A 25,284-nucleotide genomic window follows, 5' to 3' on the forward strand; every position below is an offset into this window, starting at 1 on the left:
TGAACTATTGGTGCAGTTTCAAGAGTGTTCTGTTTTATCTGTTTTAAAGGGGCTGGAGTTAGAGCTGCAACGATTAATCGATTAATCGATTAGTTGTCAACTATTAAATTAATCGCCAACTATTTTGATAATCGATTAATCGGTTTGAGTCATTTTTTAAGAAAAATAAGTCAAAATTCTCTGATTCCAGCTTCTTAAATGTGAATATTTTCTGGTTTCTTTCCTCCTCTATGACAGTAAACTGAATATCTTTGGGTTGTGGACAAAACAAGACATTTGAGGACGTCATCTTGGGCTTTGGGAAACACTGATCCACATTTTTCACCATTTTCTGACATTTTATAGACCAAACAACTAATCGAGAAAATAATCGACAGATTAATCGACAATGAAAATAATTGTTAGTTGCAGCCCTAGCTGGAATACAACTTTTAGCTGGGTTGTAAGGCCTAGGAGCATTACCACCTTCTGATGCCAAAACTCTCCTCTGAAACCAATACTAATGGAATTGGTACAGGTGGGTTGGTTGATCCAGTCTATGTAACACAGTAAAACTGCCCTGTTCTAGACCAAGACAAGGCCAAAACCAGGTCTAGTTGAGACTGAGACCAAGAGCAGAACCAGTCGAGTTTTTTTTCTGAGACCAAGATCAGGATAATTGGCAGCTCTTTTGAAACTGTTAGATGGCAACCAGTTACTTAATATTCAGAATGTAAACACAGTGTGGAGTATATACTCAAGTATATAACACAGACTAACAAAATCAGAAGAATAGTAATGTTTGGTCTCAAGTATTAGGCTTCACAAATATGGATTTTTGAAAACTGATCTTGGAAAAAATTTTTGCAATAAAGCTGCTGATAGCCAATATTCTATGCTGATATTCAATATCTTCAGATGTGACAATTTTCATGGAAAAAAAAATTACACATATTCACTGTTTCTCCCAGAATTTTATTCTAGGCAATAATAATAGGATAATAAAATCTTTACACATACTTGTGTGGAATCTGATCAAAACATCCATACACAATCAGTGTAGCATTGATCAGTTCTACAATAAACATTTAATCAATCAATCTGCATCATATCCATCCTGTCAGAGGAGGACAACACTAACTGGCTTGTATCCATTTATTTATTTACTTACTTTAATTAAAAGCCAATATGGTTATTGATATATCTGTCCGACCTGGTGTGCAGAATAACACTGTTGCAGCTGATCTAACCCTCCTCCTCTCCTCCTCTCCTCCTCTCTTCTCCTCCCCTCCTCCTCTCCTCTCCTCCCCTCCTCCTCTTCTCTCCTCCTCTCCTCTCCTCCTCCCCTCCTCTCCTCTCCTCCTCCCCTCCTCTCCCCTCCCCTCCCCTCCTCTCCTCTCCTCTCCTCTCCTCCTCTCTTCCTCTCCTCCTCTCATCCCCTGCTCACCTCCCCTCCCCTCCTCTCCTCCCTCCCCTCCCCTCCTCTCCTCTCCTCCCCTTCTCTCCTCCTCTCCTCTCCTCCCCTTCTCTCCTCCTCTCCTCCTCTCCTCTCCTCCTCCTCTCATCCCCTGCTCACCTCCCCTCCCCTCCTCTCCTCCCATCCTCTCCTCCTCCCCTCCTCTCCTCCTCCACTCCCCCTCCTCTCCTCCTCCTCTCCTCCCATCCCCTCCTCTCCTCTCCTCTCCTCTCCTCCTCCTCTCCTCCCCTCCTCCCCTCCTCTCATCCTCTCCTCTCCTCCTCCTCTCCTCCCCTCCTCCTCTCATCCTCTCCTCCTCCTCTCCTCCTCCACCCCCCCCCCCCCCCCCCTCCCCCTCCTCCCCCTCCCTCCTCCCCCTCCCAGTCCATCGCCACAGCGGACATGGACCACGGCCAGCTGGAGGCCTTCCTCACAGCCCAGACCAGGAAGCAGGGGGGCGGGGGGGTGAGCGCCGAGCAGGCCGCCGCCCTGTCCCGCTTCTGGAAGAGCCAGCGTGTCCGAGTGAGGGAGAGCCTGCTGGGTCAGAGCCGCTGGGAGCCCGGCCTCAGGGGCGTCTCCTGGAGGGTGGACCTGCAGACCGCCGCCGGCCGGGGGGGGGCGGCGGCCCACAGCGGCCCGGTCGCCCTGCTGGAGCTGGAGCTGGGCCGTGCGGGACAGGTGAGACCCTAACACTAACCCCCCTAACCCTTCGCTGGTCCCTCCGAGGCTGGGACCAACACCGTCTCATAAAAATTCATGAAATGAGCATGAACTCTGAAACGCAGATTTACATGTTGTGGACATGAATTATGTAAAAAATGACCTTCCTCCACCATGAATTGGATTCTGGAACAAAAACACGGATTGGACACGCCATTTTTAGCTAAAAGTTGGCTACGGTTAAGTTTAAACTTGTTCTCTAATTTATTATTTTATTTACTATTTTTATTTCTTTCGCTCCAACCTCACCAGATCAAATTTCTCGTATGTGTAATTGTACCTGGCAATAAATCTGATTCTGATTCTGATTCTAAAACAACTTTGGTTAAGATTTGGGTTGTTTGGGTTGCTGCATGTCATCTCTTAAAGGGTAAGGCCGGTGTTTTTTAATGCATTGCTTACCGTCAACAAATCCTGTGAAAATAACAAAATCAACAATGTGTTTGCTCTACTCCCGTTACTTTCTGACTTCCCACGTTCCGTTTTTAGCCGTCAGCCCGGAAGTCATTGGCTCCAATTGTAAGCTAAAAACCTTGAAATCCAGCTCACAAAGACATAGTTTACATTTTAAAAATCGCTAACTGTTACCATGTAAAGTCAGGCTGTTGTAGTTATTACCAAATCAAATTCAAATGGGAACAAATTCTTCATTACGCTGGGGACTATTTTCAGTGCTATGGAACTACTTTCCTGAGATGGAAAAAGTGTTTACAGCCGGCTTATTAAGTTGTTTGAGGAAAAAGTGGTCCGGCCCGGTGCATGGTGATGATGAAATATGTTGCAGAGCAGCAGCATGGCTCTGTGACGGGTTTTTAATCGTTTTTTAATACAATGGAGTTCTATGGCTGCTGGGACATGGCTGCATTGGGCACCGGCTACATGGCTACATTACTGATTTTGTTATTTTCATAGGATTTGTTGACGGTAAGAAATGCATTAAAAAAGTTTATACTGAAGGAATCGATAAAGAATCAGATCGATAATGAGAATCGAAAATGACACCGGAATCGGTAAAATCCTAACGATACCCAACCCTAGACCTTCATCACATGTCATCCTATCTCTTCTCTGTCAACTATCTAATAAAAAAAACCCAAAATGCCTGAAAAACAATCTTAAAAAATTCAATAAAACGTCCTGTAGGTAATAGCACTGTTGATGAATCAATTACTCGATTGACATAAAATTAATCAAATATAATTTTGATAATCGATTAATCACTTTAGTCAGTTATCGAGTAAAAATAGCACCCGTCTTGCTTTTCATCAAAAAATATGACGTTCTAACTTTGACGTACTAAGTTTTCAACCCAAGAAACATCCAATGCTGAAATTGCACCACGTGATTTATTTATTTTATTTTTTTGTAGTAGAAAGTCTGGAATCCATTTATTGTCTTTGGGGAGGAATGAGGGGAGGTGGCAGAGTAACAAGGCGACTCATAACATAACGTACTAAACACTGATGGCAGCACAGTCCTGACCAACCAGGAGATGAGGTGGTTTTGGGGTTGGATCGGTGCGGCAGCAGGCCTGGTTCTGGATGTGACCGGATTACTGGTGTGTTTTAATGAGCCTGGATCCCCTGAGGAGACTAAATTTACTCAATCTGGGTCCTGAGCTGAAAACAGTTTCAGAGCCTCAGAGGAGAGAGGCTCTGGGTCATGTTGATGTGGAGACTTCTACTCCAAAATACAAAGCCATTTTGGGGGAAAAATATTATCACCTGAAGTCAGGGTGTGAAATTACCACCCGCTAAATACCGGTAGATGTGTTTTGGCGGTCACTGACTGGTAACATGTTGAGACATTTGAATTCCTCTGTTATATACAGTCTTTGGTCTTTGCCTGTTCTCAAACTTTGTCCCTACTTGCCACCATACGCAATCAAATCAAAGCAAAACAACAGCTCTTAATAAAACAGGCTACTGATTGGCTGTCTGTTGCAGTGGCTTTACACAAAGAAGTAGCAACCAACCTTGTGCACACTTTGACATATTTCCATGAAAAATTCCACATTTGAATGAAAAATATGTATTATTTTGTCCAGTAAAAATGACTCCTGGCAGTTGAGTCAGAAACTGAATTTCAGACACTGCCTGAAGTTAATCATTCAAAATCTGTAAAACCTAGAGGATCCAGGCTGTAACAGTGCTTCTATCTTGTCAACCTAGGGGGCTAAAGTTATCTACTATCCATTAAAAACACCATAACCTTTCTTTAATTTTGTGGTATAACTCATGTTTTACGCTAAGTTGTGTTCACAACCTTTTTTGAGCACATTAAGTCAGCTGCTTTTTAAATTCACACTACTCCCATCCACCATGTGACTTTTTTTGTTATCAAAGAAACAGTCCACAGATAACATTGTGATACATTTAGTCTTGGTGTGTCATGCATTGTGTTTTGGGTGTGACATTGTCTACTGCTGCTGATGTCCGGGGCAGGAAACTAACTTTTTTTTTTACATCCCAAGCCATGTCCACTGTTTTACCAGCCAAGTAGCTTTTTAGAATAGAATTCAACCTCCAGATGATGGTTGGTTAGCTGCCAAAGTGACCAGAAGAGGAGAGAAACTCACAAGCCACAAACAAAACTAACCATCATGTGGTGTCTCTTGTGCTGCTGGCTCCGCCCATTTAGTTTGGTTTCAGCTGATAATACTGGAGGCTTCTCTTCTCAGTAAGACTGGCAGGAACGATTCCAGGAAAAAAAGGACAGGAAACAATAACTTGATCTGTGAAATGTAGGATATATTTTTGTCCCGCAGTTTATTTATCATCTCCAGCAGAGGCAGTAGGTTATTTGCATTTCGTTGTTTTTTTAAACTGGCATTCAGGGAATGTTTGCTGAGTGTGTGTGCTCTTGTTTTTTATTTTTAGCAACACTTTTACTTCACATTCATACAGTTACGCACCTCTGGGACAATCCACTGGAGCAGCTGGGGGCTTCAGTGCCTTGCTCAAGGGAACGTCAACATAGTTGCTGAGGGAAGGGAAACTGTTGCTCTCTTCTCTTTCCAACCTAGTTTTTCCCAGCTGGTTTAGAGATTCAACTTTCTGGCCACAAGCCTTCCGCTCTTATTTTTAGGTTAATGTCGAACCATTTGTTGTCTCCATAACCCAGTAGTAGTAGTAGTAGTAGTATACAGTAATATATTGATTTATCTCTAAATGTTATTATGACTAGTAAACAATATCTGGTACAAGCCTCCCACTACACACAGAGATTGTAGTAAGTTTTAGACCTGGATCATGTAGATTGTTTTTAATTTCAGCCTGTGTGCGGTAGAGCGTGATTGGTTTAAGAATTGTTTACCACTACTTTGTTGTTCTATTTTCATGTTCATAATGAAGTCAAATGTTGAAATTCGTTTTGCTGGGAAAAATCAGGGGAAATTACATTTTCCTTATTTGGTTTGTAAAATCTCTGTGGAAGCCAGGGGCCCAGATGTCCCCAGTGGATTATCCACTGAGCGTCTGAGGGAAAGTGTGTGCGTGTGCGTGTGCGTGTGTGCGTGTGTGCGTGTGTGCGTGTGTGTGTGTGTGTGCGTGTGTGTGTGTGTGTGTGTGTGTGTGTGTGTGTGTAGAGGAGAGCCCGCCAACAGACCCAGCCATGGGGATCAAGCTCAGGTGCAGGTCTGGGGTCAGCTTCCCTCACAGCAGAGGTCTTTCTCCATCTTCAGGCAGTATCATCTTTTAGACCTCATTCAATTTACACCTGGAATAAAATGCGATATCTGTATCTGAATCAGTCGTATCAATCGCATTTACACCTGATCGGATCTCATGTTTTGGACACATTATGCAAAGCAGGTGGGGAGGTGGGGAGGTGACATCAGACACTAACATGGCAGGTGTCACTGCACAGCCTGGATTCACCTTTCCTTCACTGCAGAAGAGCTCGTCTTCGTCTTCTTGGCAGGGATGTTTCTGTGTTTGTATCCGTGGCGACGGGGCTTCCGTCTGCGGCGAGGACGTTTCTACACATAGTGATAACATTTCATTCATGTTTTTTATGCCTCCCGCGCCGGTGACAGCTGTGGCCGGAGGCATTATGTTTTCGGGTTGTCTGTCCGTCCGTCCATCTCAGGAACACCTTGAGGGAATTTCTTCAAATTTGGCACAAACGTCCACTTGGACTCAAGGATGAACTGATTAGATTTTGGTGGTCAAAGGTCAAAGGTGAAGGTCACTGTGACCTCACAAAAGACTTTTTTGGCCATAACTCAAGAATTCATACGCTAATTGTGACAAAATTTCACACAAATGTCTAATAGGATAAAATTATTGTGATGACATTTTATATCCAAAAGTTCAAAGGTCAACTTCACTGTGACATCATAATGTTTTGCTTACCACTGTAGCTGAGAAAATGATCTTGGGTCATTCTACAAAAACGGTGGAAGTGCCGTCACTTACTTTTGCAGACACCAAAATCCTTTAAGTTGACCTAATAATCACATTAATTATATATGTTCAATAAATAAAGACTGTCCTTGCAATGATAAAACAAAGTTTATTGGCGGAGGCATACAACCGCAAGGCGGTTATTTCTAGTTACTAGGGATGCACCAGTGTTTTTTTGAGGCCGATACCAATATCCAATATTTTTCCCACCCATATCAGCCAATACCGATATGTATTTTTCTAACAATCTTAATAAAAATGCAGGTGCAGAACAGCTTTTCAGTCATGTTTTTTTTTTTTTTTTTTATATATATATATATATATGTGTTTATTGATTTTTGATTCAGAAAACATTATGATTGCATCGAAGCAACACACATCAACAAAAACAACAATTAAAAGAGGGACAAAATCAAAACAAAACAGAACATCTCGGCTCACAGACTCACACATTCAAACAGGCAAGTGACTCAGGAGTTACATAAAATAAAAATAAAAATAACAAATAGCTAAATAGCAGGTATCACACAGGTCCATACTACATAAACCCTCTTGTAAGAATAGCAGAGATATCTAAACCAATATATGACAGAAAAAGCTCCCATGTTCTACGAAATACATTGTCTTTGCGATGTAACATGCATGTCAAATAGTCCAATGATACATATTCAAGTCTGACCTTATGCCAATATGATTTAGATGGAACTTTGTCTGTTATCCAGTTCAAAAGAATGCATTTTCTTGCACAGAATGTTCGCATTTTGTAGTTTCCCTTTATATTTATCAGTAATCAAGCCATTCGGTATCCCAAGTAACATGCATGGTGGATCTTTTCAAACATGTTAATCTTAAGATAATGTGGTTTTCAAACAAAAGACCATGTTAGTTTTATTCTGTTGCTAATTTGACAGTTGTATTAAGTGACACACTCAAAAAAAAAAAAAGTTCACACAAATGACCAAAATCAACAAAATATCGGTAGTAAAAATAATATCAGACCGATAATGATAAGGATGTTGCTTTTTAAAGCTGATATCGGCCTTTATCTACCCGTGGCTCTCACTAATGAACACACACTGTAGGGTTTGCATTTCCACCCGGCCCAAGAAACTCCTCCTCTTCCTCCTGCCTCTTCAGCCCATCCTCCTCCTCTTCCTCCTCCTTTTCCTCTTCCTCCCCTCCCTCCCTCCTCAACATCCTCCTGTCCTCCCTCGCCCCTTCACACCCTCCTCCTCTTCCTCTTCCACCCTCCTCCTCCTCACCCTATTCCTCTTCCCTTTCCTCCTCCTCCTTTTCCTCTCCCCCTTTCTCCCTCCTCTTCTTCTTCCTCTGCCTTGCCCTTTCTGTTCTAACGTAGCTCCCGGGTTTAGTTTTTAGAGTGTGTAATAATCTAATGAAGAGAGGAGCGTGGCCTACTTCTCCACATACCACCACTTCCTCTGGTTCTCCTCCAATCAGCAGCTCCTTAGAGACTTGCCACATAAAGGAGGGGAGATCTCACTCCAACTTACTGAAATAAACTTGAAGAGGAAGGGGAGCTGAAGTCAACGTCACCTCCAGCTCACAGACTCCAGCTTTAATTTGCAATGCAAACGTTTTTCTGTTTCAAAGTAGGATTATAACTTTCAGCAATTAGTATTGCTTACAAAGAATGAAAGCAGTCTGGTCTCCCGTTTTAATGCAATTTAGAATATATTATGCCTGTCTTGTGGTTACACTTTTCTTTAACACAGTGATTCTCAACCTTTTTCATATCAAGGACCCCTAATTTAGTCCACATTAGGGCCACGGACCCCCATTTGATGAGATTTTGTCTCTCGGACTCATATCTGACAATATTTTTATTGTTAGATATGATTTTGTCCAGAATTCCAGGACTATCTTTACTGTAGGTAGAGAGATAAGTAACTGTGAAACTATGAGCAAAATAGTCATTCTTCTACATTCTCTAATTGTGTTTACTCATTGTGAATTAAATAATGGTGAAGTTTAAAAATGCATCAATTTGCTGGGGACCCCTTGGAATCCCCTCAAGGACCCCTGGTGGTCCCCAGACCCCACGTTGAGAACCGCTGCTTTAAGAAACAGCATCTAATGCTGAACTTGAGTCGTCTGTCAGCAGCCATAAACCTGCTAAACATACAGGTTTAATTAAACATATAGGTTCAACAGGTGTAGACTCGTCTGTAACGAGAATGAATGCCTTACTTAGTTTTTTGTTATCTTCTCTGGGCTCTTAATGGGTGATGCATGAAGTCAGTGGAAGAGGTCCAGCTGACATGAGATGGTTTGCATGTCTGTTTGTCAATTAATGATGAAAAGGGCTGGGAGCTGTTGAATCTGCATGCTAGATTCAACAGCTCCCAGGCAGCATATGCTACCTGTTGATAGTTTTCTGTCTGTCAGCCATGAAGCGATGCTGTTAAAGGGGCAATTCTGCCCCATAGCACATAATTACCATAATATATCTGTGTGAGGGGGTTGATAGGGTTGTTGATCAATGCAAATCACTCAATGATTACTGATTGCTGAGATTGTCTGAACACCGACTTTTTGGGAGTCTGGCCCATTGGTCTCCTCAGCCAATATGTGGCAAGAGGATTGGCATACATTGTGCTAAGTAATCGCTGGCAACTAGCCTTCGTGAGAAAATGTGAACTCGTAGCAGCTCAAAGGCTGAAGGTTAGCTCACTTTATTGACACGCGTTTAAACCTGCCAGGCGTGTTTAGGGGATTGGTAAAATAGACATAAAATGTGACAACAAAGAAAAGCACTTTGAATGGCAGAAGATCTCTCTTCCCATGAGACTTAAAGTGTAATTGAAGTTAGCCAGAGTAGAGCTAGAGAATAAAAGCCAGTACCAACTTTGGATTACTGAAAGGTTTTTCTTCATCTTCATAATCTTGTATTTTGTTCTAACCCTAACATATCCAGTATCTGCTCACACCCAGTTGGTATCGTGTCTCACAACAGTCTTGAACACATTAAGCATTTGCTTGGTACAGTGATCTCTCTGATGCTGTTGTTGCAGTCAGATCATGCACGCAGCCTGCTGCTGCTGTGGAAGTGAAGCTGCTGTGTGTCTTGTTGAGCGTAGCCTATTAGATTTCCTCTGAAATTACACTGAGAAGCCAGAGACAGAAAAACACAGGGGAGAGGATCAGGAAGGCCGCGTCCTGCAGCGGAGAATCGGGTTTGACAAATCACCACTTTTAAGAGAGTTACCAAATCCTGGTTAATTCAGCAACAAACTTGTACTCATGTCTAGTTTTCTGTAGTTATGTTAATACTAAATGTTTGTTTTATGGTACCTTCTTGTACTCAGTTTACCTTTTTTTTTTCCTGTTTTTTTTTGTGCTCTATTGTATCTTGCTGTACTGGGTTTACCTTCTTTTTACCTCATTGTTTTAATCTCTTATTTTCACAAAAGCCCTTCTAGGGACGGGTGTTGCAAATTAGCATCCGCTATAAACACTGTGATACTTGCATCGGATAGCTGTTCTCAGTTTGTCTATGTATATTGTATCTGTCCCTATCAAATAAACCATAAATAAATAAATAAAATCCCCACTGTACAATAAAACCTACGACTGTTCAGGAAGAAAGAAAGAAAGAAAGGGGGTTGGCAGGTGTTGGTTATGCACCGTAGTGATGGGAAGGAGAATGATGCAGCAGCGTTGGTTTGCTGTCTGTTCTTGTTGTTTTTGAGACTGATTGCAGTTCTTTTCAGCTGCTTGGACTTGAAAAGTAGATCAGGAGCTCAAAACCTTTTTCCTCAAAGTAATCAGAGTAACTGTAGGTACCCCACCACCAAATGACCCCCAACGATTTGAGGGTCCAAGTCTATTCTAAAAGTTTGTGATGGGATGATATATCTAAAGTCAATATATCACAATATAAAAATGTGACAATCCGTATCGTGGAGCAGAAAAATGAATGGTGATATCAGCTCCATGTTATTCTGCTGTAGTAATCACTAATGAGAGGCTTGACCATCACAGTTTCACAAGCTCTCCATCCAAATTATATTATTGTCACTTTGTAATGACATTTTAAAATTGTTGTTTACATTCTAGCGAGCCAGTGGCATCGCTAGTAAGATTTGTGTCTCAGAAATAAACAGAATTCTGCACAGTCAGACTTTGTTGTCACTGAACTTTTATTTATTGTATCATGTTGTATCCTGGTTGTATTGAATCCTGAACCCCATATCACATACACATACGTATCGAATCGTATCGTGAGATGAGCAGATCGTCCCATTCCTACTAATGATCTAGTTGGCTGGTAAAGCGGTGGAAGTGGTTGGTTGAACTGTGGAGTTTTATTGACTGAAAAGTAACTTTCTTGTCCTGGGGAGGAGTTGTCATTGGTGTGTCTGTTCCTGCTGACATTCATGTCAGCTCGTCCCTCAGGAGTCTGTCTTGTCCCTGTTCTCTACCAATGGCGGGGTGGGGGGGTGGAGTGGGGTGGAGGTGGAGGTGGGGTGGGGGGGTTCTTCCACATCTGAACCAGTCTGCAGGTCCCCTGGCACAGAGAACCAGGTCAGCAGACGAGAGCAGCCGCCCTTAGTGTGCTGTATTACACTATACTACTGTAGGGTATACTGCCTATTATTAGTCAATTCTATTCAAAACTAATAATAGCCTACAGAAGCAGGCAGAGGAAGTGAACCCCCCCCTCCCCTCCCTCAACAATTACCATCAAGGTGTCCTTGAGCAAGGCGGTTAAATCCCAGTGGAGCTGCCCAGCGTCCGGCGGCAGGAGACGCTGGTGGTACTGGGCAGCTCCCAGCAGAGAGTGTGAGTACGTGTGTGAATGTGAAGCAGGGTGTGGCTGAAAAATAGTCAGAAAAAACACCTCCCTGGATAAATAACATGGAACTAGTAAGTTTGTTTTTTTGAATTACCATGTCTGCAGTAAATCCAGAGGTGGACGGTAACTAAGTATATTTACTCAAGTACTGTTTTGAGGTTCTGGCACTTTCTGCTTTTCTGCTTTTTCTGCTTTTCTGCACTTTCTGAGGGAAATCTTGTTCTTTTTCCTCCTCTACATTTATCTGCCGGCTGGAGTTACTAGTTACTTTGCAGAATATGGTTTTACATGCAAAACATACGATAAGCTCATAAAATATGTTGCATTGTTAGAGTTTAAACTCCCCAACAGTATATGGAGCAGTTAGACCGACAACATTAAAATATTTCTGACAGGTTCATGCTTCAATAATTTATTTATTTTCTCTGACGACTTTTACTTTTCATACTTCAGTACATTTTACTGCTAATACTTCTATACTTTTACTGAACTAAACTTTTGAATGCAGAACTTTTACTTTTAATTTTACTGGAGTATTTTTCCATTATGGTATTGCTACTTTTACTTCAGTAAAGGATTTGAGGACTTTCTCCACCACTGAGTAATGCACAGTAATATAGTCATATTTGATATCCTCAAAGTTATATCTGTTGGGTTACCCATAGAAAGTAGATAGTAAAAATACTGTGCTAGTCTCTGCAGCTAAATTACATTTATAGATAATTCCCAACTGTTTAACTGTAAAGCCCTGCTTCTTGTTCTAATTGGATTAGGCTGCAAGCAGGCTGAACTCTAATTTCTTTACCCAGAACTTCTCTATCATACATGACCAGTATAGGCACACAGGGATATCTGTTACACTGAGGCTTTAACCCTTGCACTCTTTGAAATTGGTTGTATAGTTTGTGATCAAGGAACTGAAGCTTATCCTACTTTTGCACTTATTGTGAGTCACTCCAGACAAGAGCGCTGGCTAAATGACAAAAAAACGTGAACTGTAATAAAAATGAGATGTGCCCCCCCCCCCCAAGAGATGCTCCTCCAACCAAACAATAGACAGTGGAAAGAGACGATCGCTGTATCCATGGTAACCAGGAGAGGGATCATCGCGGAGAGACGTCCATTCTTCGGAACAATCGGAGGGAACAAAGACGGGGACAGATGGGACAGTCTCGTGTCATGTCTGAATTAGACTTCATACATTTTTAAGTAGCATGTAATGAACACAGTGCCTGTCAGCGTCACATGGCTCTGTGGACGCTGCTCTGTTCCAAAACAAAGACTCAACCCGATGAGAATGATTGACAAGGCTGGAAATTGCCACCAGTCATTAGCCAAATGTTTGCTGTGGTTGTGGTGTTAGTCTGTCTTCTCTGGCACTTACAAGTACTCTAAAAATGTATTTGTTTGGTCTTAAAGTCTAATCGTCCAATCTAAAAATATAGTTGGCCGATTTAAAAGTCTAGTTGGCCAGTTTAAAAGTGTAGCCTAGTTGGCCAGTCTTAAAGTCTAGTTTGCCAGTCTTAAAGTCTAGTTGGCCGGTCTTAAAGTCTAGATGGCTGGTCTTGAGGTCTAGTTGGCCAGTCTTAAAGTCTAGTTGGCCGGTCTTAAAGTCTAGATGGCTGATCTTGAGGTCTAGTTGGCCAGTCTTAAAGTCTAGTTGGCCGGTCTTATAGTCTAGTTGGCCAGTCTTAAAGTCTAGATGGCTGGTCTTGAGGTCTAGTTGGCCGGTTTAAAAGTCTAGTTGGCCAGTTTAAAAGTGTAGCCTAGTTGGCCAGTCTTAAAGTCTAGATGGCCGGTCTAAAAGTCTAGTTGGCTGGTCTTGAGGTCTAATTGGCCGGTTTTAAAGTCTAGTTGGCCGGTCTTTAAGTCTAGTTGGCTGGGTTTAAAGTGTAGTTGGCCAGTTTTAAAGGCTAGTTGGCCGGTCTTTAGTCTAGTTGGCTGGTCTTAAAGTCTAGTTGGCCGGTCTTCAGGTCTAGTAGCCGGCCTAGAAGTCTAGTTGACAGGTCTAAAAGTCTTGTTGGCTGGTCTTAAGTCTAGTCTAGTTGGCTGGTCCTAATACTTAGCATTGTCAGCGAAAGAAAACAGGCATAAACCTGTTGATGATGAAAGGTTCCCTTCACTCACCCTAAAGAGCACAGGAAGTATTTATATCAGATCCTCTGTATTGGTAAATGGATAAAATCAGGTATAAAACCAGGAAGAAAAAAATAACTGGGTAATGAAGTTTTTTCACAAAATGGTGAGTCCTTCTCTCTCCTCCCCTCTCTGGCGGGACACTCGTCAGAAAGGTCTCTTTCAGTCTGGTGATGTGGGAGTCTGTCTTTCTAAAAGTCCCAGAGGGAGCGGCAACACAGTGATGAAAACAGAGGAAAATTCAAGGAAACCTTTTTTTGTAAATGTCAAACTTGGATGGCGACGCTGCAGGCAGACTGGAGCCACAGTGACCTCCACAAGTATTTGGACCACAACATGTTTTTTGGCTCTGAGGTCTTATCACTTTGAATGTTAAATGAAATAATAACGTTCTTTGTATTTCTCCTTCGCCTGACCAACACCTGACCCCCCCCACCCCCACCCCCACCCCGCTGGCCACATGCTGTTTACATGTCGTCCCTGGTTTCCTTTGTGGTAATCTGTCAGTGCCTGTTTTTTTGTTGTTGTTTTTTGTTTGTTTTGTCTGCATCTTTGCTGCTAAGCACTCACTGCTGTGGTGATTTTGCGCTGCACTTCCCAGAGATCCATTGTCAGTCAAACAGTGCAGATTTGCTAAACCAAAACACTCCGAGTCGCACATAGTATTTAAAACCCAGAGGAAGCCAAGGCTGCTGGGTTATTTGGTCAGAGGCGCAACAGGCAGACAGGACGACAAATAAGAGAGAGAGAATTACTCTTTCAAATGTCAGAGGATGAGATTAAAAGATTAATAATAATATTGTAGGGATGGGGCGATCTGCTTATCTCATGATACAATTTGATACGCGATATTTGGTTCACGATTTGATACAACCAGGATACGATGTGATCAATAAAAGTTCAGTGACAACAAAGTCTGACTGTGCAGAATTCCGAGACACAAATCTTTCTAGCGATGCCATTGGCTGCTAGAATGTAAACAACAATTTAAAAATGTCATTACAAAGTGACAATAGTATAATTTGGATGGAGAGCTTGTGAAACTGTGATGGTCAAGAGTCTCATTAGTGATTACTACAGCAGAATAACATGGAGCTGATATCACCATTCATGTTCCTGACACAACATAACGGATTGTCACATTTTTATATTGCGATACATTTAATTTCGATATATCGTCCCGTCACTAGAATACGAGTGTTAACTGAATGTCTCTAATGTGATGTAACGTCTTCCTTCCCCTCACGGTCCGTTCCTCTTCCTCTCTCCTCCAGGACTCGGAGTTCGTGTGTCTGGAGTTTGACGAGACCAAGGTCAACCAGGTGCTGAAGAAGATGGCCGACATCCAGGAGAGCATCGACCGCATCGTCCAGCGCACCTGAGACTGACTGTGAGGAACCTGCGGTGTGACTCCTCTCTGTCCTCTGTCTGACTCCGTCTCTCTTCCTGCGGCCGGGACGTTTCCCGCCTTGGCGTCTGTCCCGTCTGGACCGCTTCCTCTCAGTCCACAGCGTCAGACAGGAACAGGAACCGCTCAGAAAGCCTTAAAGACTGTGAGCTCCACCGGATCCAGCATGGCTTCTGGACCTTCCTATAGACTCAGAAGGGCCATATTAATGAAGAGATTCCCCCTGATAACATGTGCATTTAAAGATACAGTCTGGAATTTATTGGACATTTGGATATGTTCGCAGAAAGAGTCTGACTTTTAGATGCAACAAGATCTGCTATCTGCATCATAACTGAAAGTGCAGGACTGTTTTACTACAGTGTTTACAGCAGGGTTAAACCGATATATCTGATATTGGCCTGTTATTAAATACAGGGCTGAACGATTTTTAAAAAATATCTAATTGCGATTATTTTGACTGATATTGCAATTGCGATATGATTTGCGATATTAGCGGGAATGATCATTTTTACATCATTATTCTCATTTTCATTGAAAAACGTATTAAAATGATTATGGTGTGATTTTTGTGGGGATCTGTACCAAACAAAGATGTTTTCTTAAGTCTGTAGAATATGATGTGTAGGCCAGGACATCTCTGCAGCACCACAACTTAATCCTTCATCCTCTGATATTATGAACGTTCCTCCGGACCACAGCTACAGAAAAACAGTCTGGAAAACCTGACATGACATTTGATTTTCTTTGCATATTTTATGTTTATGTCCCCCCCAATAATCCTGCACAATAACTCCAGAACAATACATGGAAAAAGAAACTTCAAGAAACTCTGATAGAAACTTCACACAGACACCACGGGTTCTTCTCCCTATAGAGTCGATGATCTGGTTAGATTTTGGGGAACCTTGCTGCATACATTTACATATTAATGCAGAAAAACTGATTTTCTTGAAACCACTATAACTCCCTAATGCTTTAAGGTACAAAGTTCATATTAGGTTTTGTTTTTTTTTTCATGCCAAAAAATTCCAAGTATTCAGTGTTTCCTCCAGAGTTTTCTTCTCATCAGGGTGAAAAGCCTCTGAAGCAGCATTCAGAGCATCATGTGACACTAAAACTCTCCACTGAAACCAGACTGATGAAATTATTTTTAGTGTCAGCAGGTCTTCAAGGCAGAGAGACCCACCACACCTGTTCAATGATAGAGAAACTCTGGGAGACATTACTGTGTTTAAATGAATTAATTTACAGAAAACATTAATGAACACTTAGATGAATAAAAAAATGTCAGGTTTTCTGTATCTGTGATCAGGAGGAACCTCCATCAGATCAGAGGTGGATGAAACTGACTGACTGATATCTGATATTTAATAAAAGGCCAATATTGGCTATTGACGAACTGATATATCGGTAGTTTGACCCTTATAAACCTCCCATAGGTCCAGATTACTGTTCCGTTGTTGAGCTGCCGGACCCCAACTAAGCCTGTCTGGACATTATTGTGACCTGATACTGTATATAAAATATTCTTACACACAAGTTTTGTGCAAATGAAATCCAAGGCAGTGTTGTGATTCATAATAAAAAAGATACATGCCAAAATGAGAACACTGAATTTTGTCCAACCTCATGATGTTTATCAAAGCTAAAACTAAACTTGGCATCACTGTCATGGTATGTGTGCCATAAATATAATTAGAACATTTGTGGCTTTTGTTTTTTTCAGCATATTTTTTTTTTTTTTAAATGAATGTGTGATTGAGTTGAGGATAAATCTGAAGAAGCTGTTAATGAATGAGATCCTTTGTATCTTATTTTGGAGCTCCAGACCCCGGAGATATTCCTGTTTGTCCTGCAGTTTCATCCAGTGAGACCAGAAACAGAAGCACTTCCCTTTGACTTGTATAGAAAACTGAAGTGTTTTAGAAAGCTATAGGCAAGCCAAGGCAAGTTTATTTATATAGCACATTTCAGCAACAAGGCAATTCAAAGTGCTTTACATAAAACATGAAAAGCATCGAGACAAAGTGGAAAAAGATAAAATTCATATATTGCATTAAAAGAATCAAATCAAGTAAAATAGAAAGATAAAAGAAGACGGGTATAAAATACAAGAATAAAAGTTACAGTGCAGTGTGAGAAATTAATAATTATTTGATTTTATTAAAAGGCAGCGGCAAACAGAAAAGTCTTCAGCCTTGATTTAAAAGAACTGAGAGTTGCAGCAGACCTGCAGTTTTCTGGGGGTTTGTTCCAGATCTGTGGAGCATAAACACTGAACGCTGCTTCTCCATGTTTAGTTTTGACTCTGGGGACAGAAAGCAGACCTGTCCCAGACCACCTGAGAGGTCTGGACAGTTCATAACGTAGCAGAAGATCAGAAATGTATTTTGGCCCTAAGCCCTGTAGAAAGATATAGAATTTATAACCTATTGTACAGTGCAGACTTTGGCTTCTCATCTACAAGTGGTAATCAGGTTATCAGGTTGAAACCGCAGGCTCAGATGTTAATATCTCTTCCCATTATTGCATTGTAATAAACCAGTGTAGACTTTGAATCGCTTGTTGGAATATCTCATAACCTCGGCTACTAATCTTCTTGTGCAAAGTCTGCTTGTTGTTACTGTTGCCAGGGTGGATTCTGGGTGGAGAGACGGACTCCCACAGCTTTGATAAGAAGGCAGAGTCGGAGTCCCGCCCTCCAAGCTAAACCCAGCTAAACTCAACTCATCCACTCACTCAACTGATCCTTTTCATTTGTGATGCACAATACCAGTTAAAAGTTTAGACACACCACATTTTTCTTTACTTTTACTGTTTTTCACATTTTAGAATAATAGTAAAGACATCAAAGCTATGAAATAACACAAATGTAATTATGCAGCGACCAAAAATCAAAACTATCTTATATTTTAGATTCTTTGCCTTGATGGAAAGACAAAGGCTTTGGAAAGAAATTCATACATAGGCTTCAACTTCACTATTTATATTTGTCTAAGAAACTCATTTCAAGCATTTAAGCAGAAGCCTTTAGATCAGAATGGCTTTAGGACAGTGTTGGGGAAGCTACTTTGAAAGCAAAGCTTTGCAAGCTACCAATTACTTCACACTGGAAGTAGTTGAACTACAGCAAAGCTACCCTGGGGAGAAATCTAGTTTGGTTAACTAAAGCTTCTTAGACAAAATTGTTCAAACTACTTTGTAAAAAAATATCAAATTGACAATGTACATGTGATACGAAATTATAACAAAATTTAATACAAAAAAGTCACATGCCAGCAAGAAATGCCACTCAACTGAGTTTATTGCAAAAAGCGCCCACTTGTTCACAGGTCATACATAAACCAAAAAAAAAATACCCCACTATTCATGGGAAAGTGCAGGAATGTCAGCTTTGGTTTTGTATACAGTGTCCATCAGTCAGACAGCTGCCTTCCAGACACTAGAGTCCAGATGGGGGTTTTGCAGCAGGCAGGTTTACTCAGTTAGCAGGTAACTTCTAAAACAGCTTCTCTGAACATTTGTTAATAAATAGCAATAATCATTTATTGCCATGTGTAACAAGTACAATGGAATGCTTACTCCCCATTCGCTCCAAACAATCAATCTAAACATAGATTCTCACAATAATTAAAAAGTAATGTACACAATAATTCCAGTAGAAAGTAACCAAGTAAGAATTATCAGTACTATGGCACATTTTTGCATCACCCGCCGTAATGGATGAAAGAAAAAGGGGGCGGGGCTGGTCAAAGGGGGTTCAATTACAGTAATGGTAAAATAAAAAGAAAAAATCATTCCTTTCCTTTTATGGCCCAAAATTGTTTGTAGTTTGTAGTTTCAGTAGTTAACTACACAAAAAATGGCAAAAAAAAAAGTAATTTAACAACTTGAATCACTATGCAAATATGAATGTAGTTGAACTACCAGCAAGCTACTGCAAAATGTAGTGAAACTACTTGTTTAATTACATGTAGTTCACTACTCCCCAACACTGCTTTAGGAGAATGAAAAATATTACAGTACATTCAATCAGGTGGGTCCAGACTTCTCACTGGTAGTGCAGATTCCCTTTTTAAGGTTTTACACATGAAGAGTTTGAGTCCAGAATGAGATCTCCAACATTACTCCTCTTCTTATGATGCACAAAATTGAAATAATTAATGTTACTTTTTAAAGGATAGTGTAGGTAGCTTAAAGGAACAGTTCACCCCAAAATGGTGAGGTAAATATAGGAGATTTAATGGGGTCAGTCTGGGTCTTTTGGATTCACAGTTCAGTGGTTTGGATACAGATCACTTGGATTATGCTGCACCAGTTGTTTACAGAAATGTGATGGTGATTATATGTGTTTTTCAAACTCTAAACTGGGAACTGGAACTGCAGTCGCAAACTAACCAGTTAACAAACTTAATGACAGGATTTATATTTATATAATAATTTACATTTTGGGGTGAACTGTTCCTTTACGTTTTTTACAGACTGGACCCCCTGGATTTTAGAGATACTGAATGATGATTTTCTTCCAATATGGAGATATAGTATAACATTTTGGAATAGATCTTAGCTATAGTTTAAAGTATACATTGTTGTTTAAAGTATCACACTGATAATAATAATAAACTTTATTCATAGAGCACTTTACTTAACACAAGTTACAAAGTGCTTTACAGGAATAAAACAATGAAAACGAAATGAGAATTAAAAGAAACAACACAATTTAAAAGAAATGCACAAAGAAGGTTGACAAAGGAAAGTCTATAAAATGTAAAAGGTGATCATAAACAACTGTTATCAACAGATTTACAACAATGCAGATAAGATAAAAAGACATGAGACAATAGAGGACACTTTGACACAAAAGCCTTAGAAAACCAGAGAAAATCTAGAAGTTTTACACACATTTTCTTCCTCTTTGTTTTGACTGATACTGAGGGAACTTTCACATGCGATTTTCTGATCTTTCAAAAGCGTTCCCATGCTTTTAAGCCCATAAGACACACACACACACACACACACACACACACACACACACTTTACTTTTATTGGTGTTTTTTTCATTACTGACTAACTGCTGTGTGTTACCTGTGGATGTTCTGGGGTATAAACTTGGGTAACATTTCTATTACAATCATTTTTTGTAGGTTTAAATGGGGTTTCAATTTGACTCCAAACATAAAGGGCGTTTGTTAATTTTGACATACAAGGAGGGTTAAAGGAAAAGATCAGATGTGATGTCATGAAAGGTTCCTGTTTGTTTGTTGATGTCACACCTGGCTGTCTGGTCTGGTCTGATCTGATCTGATCTGGTCTGGACCAAACCAGCAGAGCGACAGCAGGTAGACCTCGGCGTCAGGTGGCCATCCACCAGATCTCACCAGGATATTTTTAGCCATGAATCAGCGAGTGGATTTTCAGGATGAGATCAGGGGGGCAGACCTGAGGGGTCAGAGGTCAAACAGCCCACTCTTACATCGGTCTGAGCCGGCTGTAATTATATGGCACCGGTCCAGCTGCACGGCAGCAGCTGGAGCAACTGGAGAGTTCATTTCTAAAAACATTTATACATATCTGTTTTGGAAAAAAGGTCATTGCCTGAAATTCATCATTCAGTACCTCTTTTATATAATCGATCCAGTCTGAACAAGTGCTGTTAGTTTGTCAGCCAAAGAAGTAATTGAATCTAGCATTCTTTAAAATATAACAATTTGGTTTTAATTTTTGTTTAAACTTTTTCACTTTTTTCAAATGTTATTTATCTCATTTTGGAGTCTTTGGACCATCATTTAACGCCAAATTCAGCAGTGAAGGACCCATCGCCCCCGTGTCTCAGGTGAATGACATCAGATTTACTTGTTGTCATGGCAAAGGCTGATAAACTCCATTTTGTAGCTCTCATTCCTCAGGATTTTTTATATCACATACCCATGTGACCCAGATCAGAACTGAAAAAATGTGACTTAGAAGAAAACATCAGATCTGAGTCACATGTGAGGGGGAAAATCTGAATTGTGACACTTTCAGCTGCAGTGTGAAGAGAACCTAATGTTCTTTAACATTGAAGTATATATTTTATGATGGGATGGGTGGAGTGTGTGTGTGTGTGTGTGTGTGTGTGTGTTGGGGGGGGGGGGGTGATAAAAAATCTGTGATGGTATTATTGATTGGAATTTTTATCTATGCCTACTGGTACATGATGAAGCCAGATTAAAATATTCACCTTTTTCCAGGAAGTAAATGTAATGGGATTTTGACACAAATAAAATAAAATAAAAAGGGGGCGGGGCATTTTTTGTTAAATAATTGTGTAACATATTATGAAATGTAAAATTAACCAACAAGATCATCAAGTCATTTTTCATGTCATGGTGACTTTAATCTCCAGCCTCAGACCGAACAGGCGGCCTCTGCGGTCAGACTGAGGGAGGAGGAGTCACCGCGCGCAAAACGCACAGAGGAAAAAAAAAAAAAAAGAAAAGAAAACTCACTCCTGTCTTCATCAGTGAAGAGGATGTGACTTGTGTTTCCTCTGATGTGCTGGAGTGAACCCCGGGCTGCAGGCGGACAGAAGACCGATCAGAAGTCGGTCTTTACCCGGTAGATCTCACGGAGGATTACTGCGCGTCTCCACGTCTCCAAACAGCGCCAGGAACCTGGACGCGTCGCCTGGAGGCTTTCTGATCCAGGTAAAGACCTGCAGCCTGTTGCTCAGCACAGGACTTCACACTGGGTTTATCATATCGAGGAGCCCCAACACAGATGGACACACATTGGATAACATTTTGTCCCCAGCAGCCCCATCTGAGAAGTTCATTAGATAAACTGCCTGGGGAGATAACAGCAGCCTGGGAGAAAGGGAAACACGTGGTGAAACACAGTCAGCTTGTATATTCTCTCATTGTGCTAAAGTCCAGTGTGGGAAATTACACTGAAATTAAATTATTCCTCTGCTGAATTTAAATTATTCCTCATTTTGTTGACTCCTGGAAACTCCCCGAGGACTCCTGGAAACTCAAACCTAACTTTGGGAACCAGCGGCTCAGCTGCAGGTTTGAGTTTAGTTGCTGACAGAAACCTAAACATGACCAAATATAGACAATTTATTCAAATGTAGGCTATTAAAGCTGATCACTCTAGGCCAGGGGCTATTTACAGCACTAACAACAACAAAGAAAACCCATTAATAATCATAGATGTTTTTAAAGAATGATATTAAACCATGGGAAAAATAGAAGTCGCCATAGGAATGTCATAGAATATTACAGTGATACCACAGGAGAAAAACTACCATAAAGAAGGATGAACTCACTGTAAACTCACTGGTTAATATGGAGTTCAAACAGTTTCAAAACAAGGCTGAGACAAATGCAGCTTAACTCAGAAATACAGGTGAGACACCGCATGTTTAAAACACTTGTGAATATGCAAAAACCTTTCCATTTTTATTCATATATCGTTATTTATAAATGAACACTAAACCCTTTTAGATATATTTGAATGTTTTCACTGACTACCAGACACCCACTGTAAGTGACTGTAGGAATATTATTGGCGATATTATGGTTATTTTTCATTAGGGGGTCCTAACTCTGATCTGGTGTTTCTTAAACCTGTTTCTGTGGCAGAAAGGTGTTTGTAATGTGTCAGAGTTGTTAGTTGGTTGTTGGTTAAGCGCAGCAGGAACAGTGAATGAACTCTCTGAGCTCTGTTGTTCATTATATATTCAAACCTGCCAACCTGACCCAACTTGCCCCCAAGGCTGTAAAATCAGCCTTATGGCATGCAGTAAATTCATTTTGACCTAAAATGAACTTTTATTTCCTCGGTCTTGTGCTGCTGCAGTTGTTCTGCCGCTGTGTGACACTGGGTCACATCAGCAAGTCCATCCTGCAGCATGTCATACTAACACCTACTGACATGTTTATTACAGACATGACACACTAACAAGTACAATATAGGACTTAATTAGTCTTGGACCCAATCACTGCCATAGTACAGTAGAGATAGTACAGTCATAATCCTCCTCTTTGTGTGTGTGTGTGTGTGTTACCTGTAGTTCCCAGACCTATAGCCTATAAAAGCCGTGCAGTTGCATCACAAATCTCCCAGCAACCACCTGTGTCTCCATCATGGAGGAACACTGGAGAATTGTGTGTTAGTGTAATAAAGTGTAAATCTGTATCAAGCAGCTAGAAGCAGAGAGCAGCTGAGTCAGCTTGTTGTGGTGTGGCTGTAGATCCATTCAGTAACGTTCTCAGTAAAAGTGAATAGTGTGATAAGGTGGATTTGTTTGACACAGTAACAGTAAAGGTGTTAATAGCATACAAATATCAATATGTATATTGTATAAAATAATAAATATAAATACAGCAAATATATGTGTGAAGGAAGCAGATGATGAGCAAATATGCATTGTATTAACAAGTCTACAAGAAGCCATACCTATGTACAGAAAGGCTTGTGGTGTGTAGATTAGTATTCTAAGAAACTACACCTTATCTATGTATTCACTATACCGATAGCATAATGTACTGAATATGATAATGATGATGATAATACTTTGTCAGATCCAGTCTGAAATTTTTCTTGCATCACAGCAGCTCCATTTGCAACATCACAGAAAAGACAAAAATGAAGACAGGACTCAAAGATACATACATTCAACATATCATTACAATCACAAAAGACAATATTCAAGGCCCTTCAACGTACATTTGATCAGGGATCAAGCTCTATATTTATTTTTAGCATTGACTGGTGTACAAAACAGTGCTTCAGTCTAACCCTGTTAAATCGTGGAACCCTATATCTCCGATTTGATGGTAACAATTTGTATTCACTGTTCAGGACGTGGTTGGGGTCAGAGACGATGTTGTTGGCCAGCTTTAATATGTTATTATGGTAGGCTGATTCATAAAGTTTCTCAAGTGATTGGCCTACAGTCTTTGAGTAGATTTGTATTTGGTGGAGCAGTTTTGACTTGGCAGCATTACTTAGCTGTCCCTTTACAAAAACTCAAGAAAGGAATAAGGAGATGTGTAAAGAAAAAGCAAAAACTCATTATCTATTCTCACTGTCACTATATTGTCAGAAAATGGAAGTACAGGGAAAGTGTCATGTGACTCCTGTGACCTGTGGAATGTGTTGAAAAATGTCACGAGGAGCAGGCCGGTGTGTAAAGTCAACTTAACCAAAGCAAACAAACTGTGGCCCAAAGCAAGCTAACACAGAGCAGAGCAGAGCAGTCAGGCTGCTGACTCACCTGAGCTTCAGGTAACAGCTGAAGACTGTTGCATTAAGAACATTAAGGGAGTTCAGTTGCTCAACCTTCACTCAGCTGTCAACTTTTCCTTGACTGAAGTGAAAAAATCTCCTTTAGTGCCGACCTCATCTTGCAGCTCTAGGAACTCTGTCATGTATTCTCATTTTTTCCTGTTACGTAACGCACCTTCATACAAACAAAGCCCCATGGTAAGTGGTTGGCTTAAGTGAGACATTTCATTAACACTTAATTTGTAGGAATTTAGCTGGCACTCGTATTCAAGGCAACTTTCAGTGAGTGCAGCAACAGAAGAAGCTTCAGTTCCTGGATCAGCAACGTTACAAACAGCAGCAGGGCTTTGTGCGTACGTACTCACATACACATCCAAAGTACACAAGCCTGCTGGTGGATAGGCGTCTTTGTCGATGGGAATTTCTAACCGCCTTGCTGCTGGAGCTCGCTGGAGTGTGACATCATCAGGAGTTGACTGTGATAGTGACATCATCAGCACGACAGGCTTTGTAGTCCGTTTTGGAAAAATCTTGATAAAAACTGTAGTATTTCATTTTAATGCCACCAGATCATTTGAAAGTGTCAGATAATGATCAATTTTACAGGGAACAGAGATGTAATCACATGTTGTGTAATATGAAATATGCAAACCATCCAATTCATTTTGATGACAGTTTTAAATGCAGACAGCAGGGGGCAGCATGACGACTTTCCCGCCCTGTAGCTGTAGCCACTTAGCTAGCTAGCTAGAGTAAAAAATAATTTCAGGAGTGTGTTTTCCAGAAATATGATTATGGAATATATTTCAGCAAAATAAAATAAAGAAGACGATATACAAAATTTGTCTACATGAACAAATAATGTGAAACAAACTGAGAATTTGCTCCATACTTGACCAGTGAAACGGCCACAAGTGACAACTTTTGATAGAGCGAAGCAACGCAGCAAGTGGTGGAGCCTGGTTTTCATATGATTCCTGTGAGTGTAAAACACATCAAGATGGCAGTTAGAGAGACTTTCCTGTAACTAAAAGCTCAGAGGTTTAAACCTCACAGCAGTCAACATGTGTCCATCAACAGCCACATC

At 40.8% G+C, this 25,284-nt stretch overlaps 1 protein-coding gene across 1 annotated transcript; it reads left to right on the forward strand.

The window, feature by feature from the left end:
• Positions 1–1,822: 1,822 nt before the first annotated feature.
• Positions 1,823–16,688, forward strand: LOC139639437 (COMM domain-containing protein 1-like). The gene is made up of 2 exons (XM_071513525.1): positions 1,823–2,113; positions 14,788–16,688. Exons 1-2 carry the CDS (start codon positions 1,838–1,840, stop codon positions 14,893–14,895), a joined length of 384 nt encoding a protein of 127 aa, XP_071369626.1. The 5' UTR covers positions 1,823–1,837; the 3' UTR covers positions 14,896–16,688.
• Positions 16,689–25,284: the final 8,596 nt, after the last annotated feature.

The sequence above is a fragment of the Centroberyx affinis genome, unplaced genomic scaffold (assembly GCF_046629955.1).
Source record: "Centroberyx affinis isolate AG114_WGS23_722 - 3 ecotype Tasmania unplaced genomic scaffold, CSIRO-AGI_Caff_v1 ptg007296l_1, whole genome shotgun sequence".
Taxonomy (NCBI): Eukaryota; Metazoa; Chordata; class Actinopteri; order Beryciformes; family Berycidae; genus Centroberyx; species Centroberyx affinis.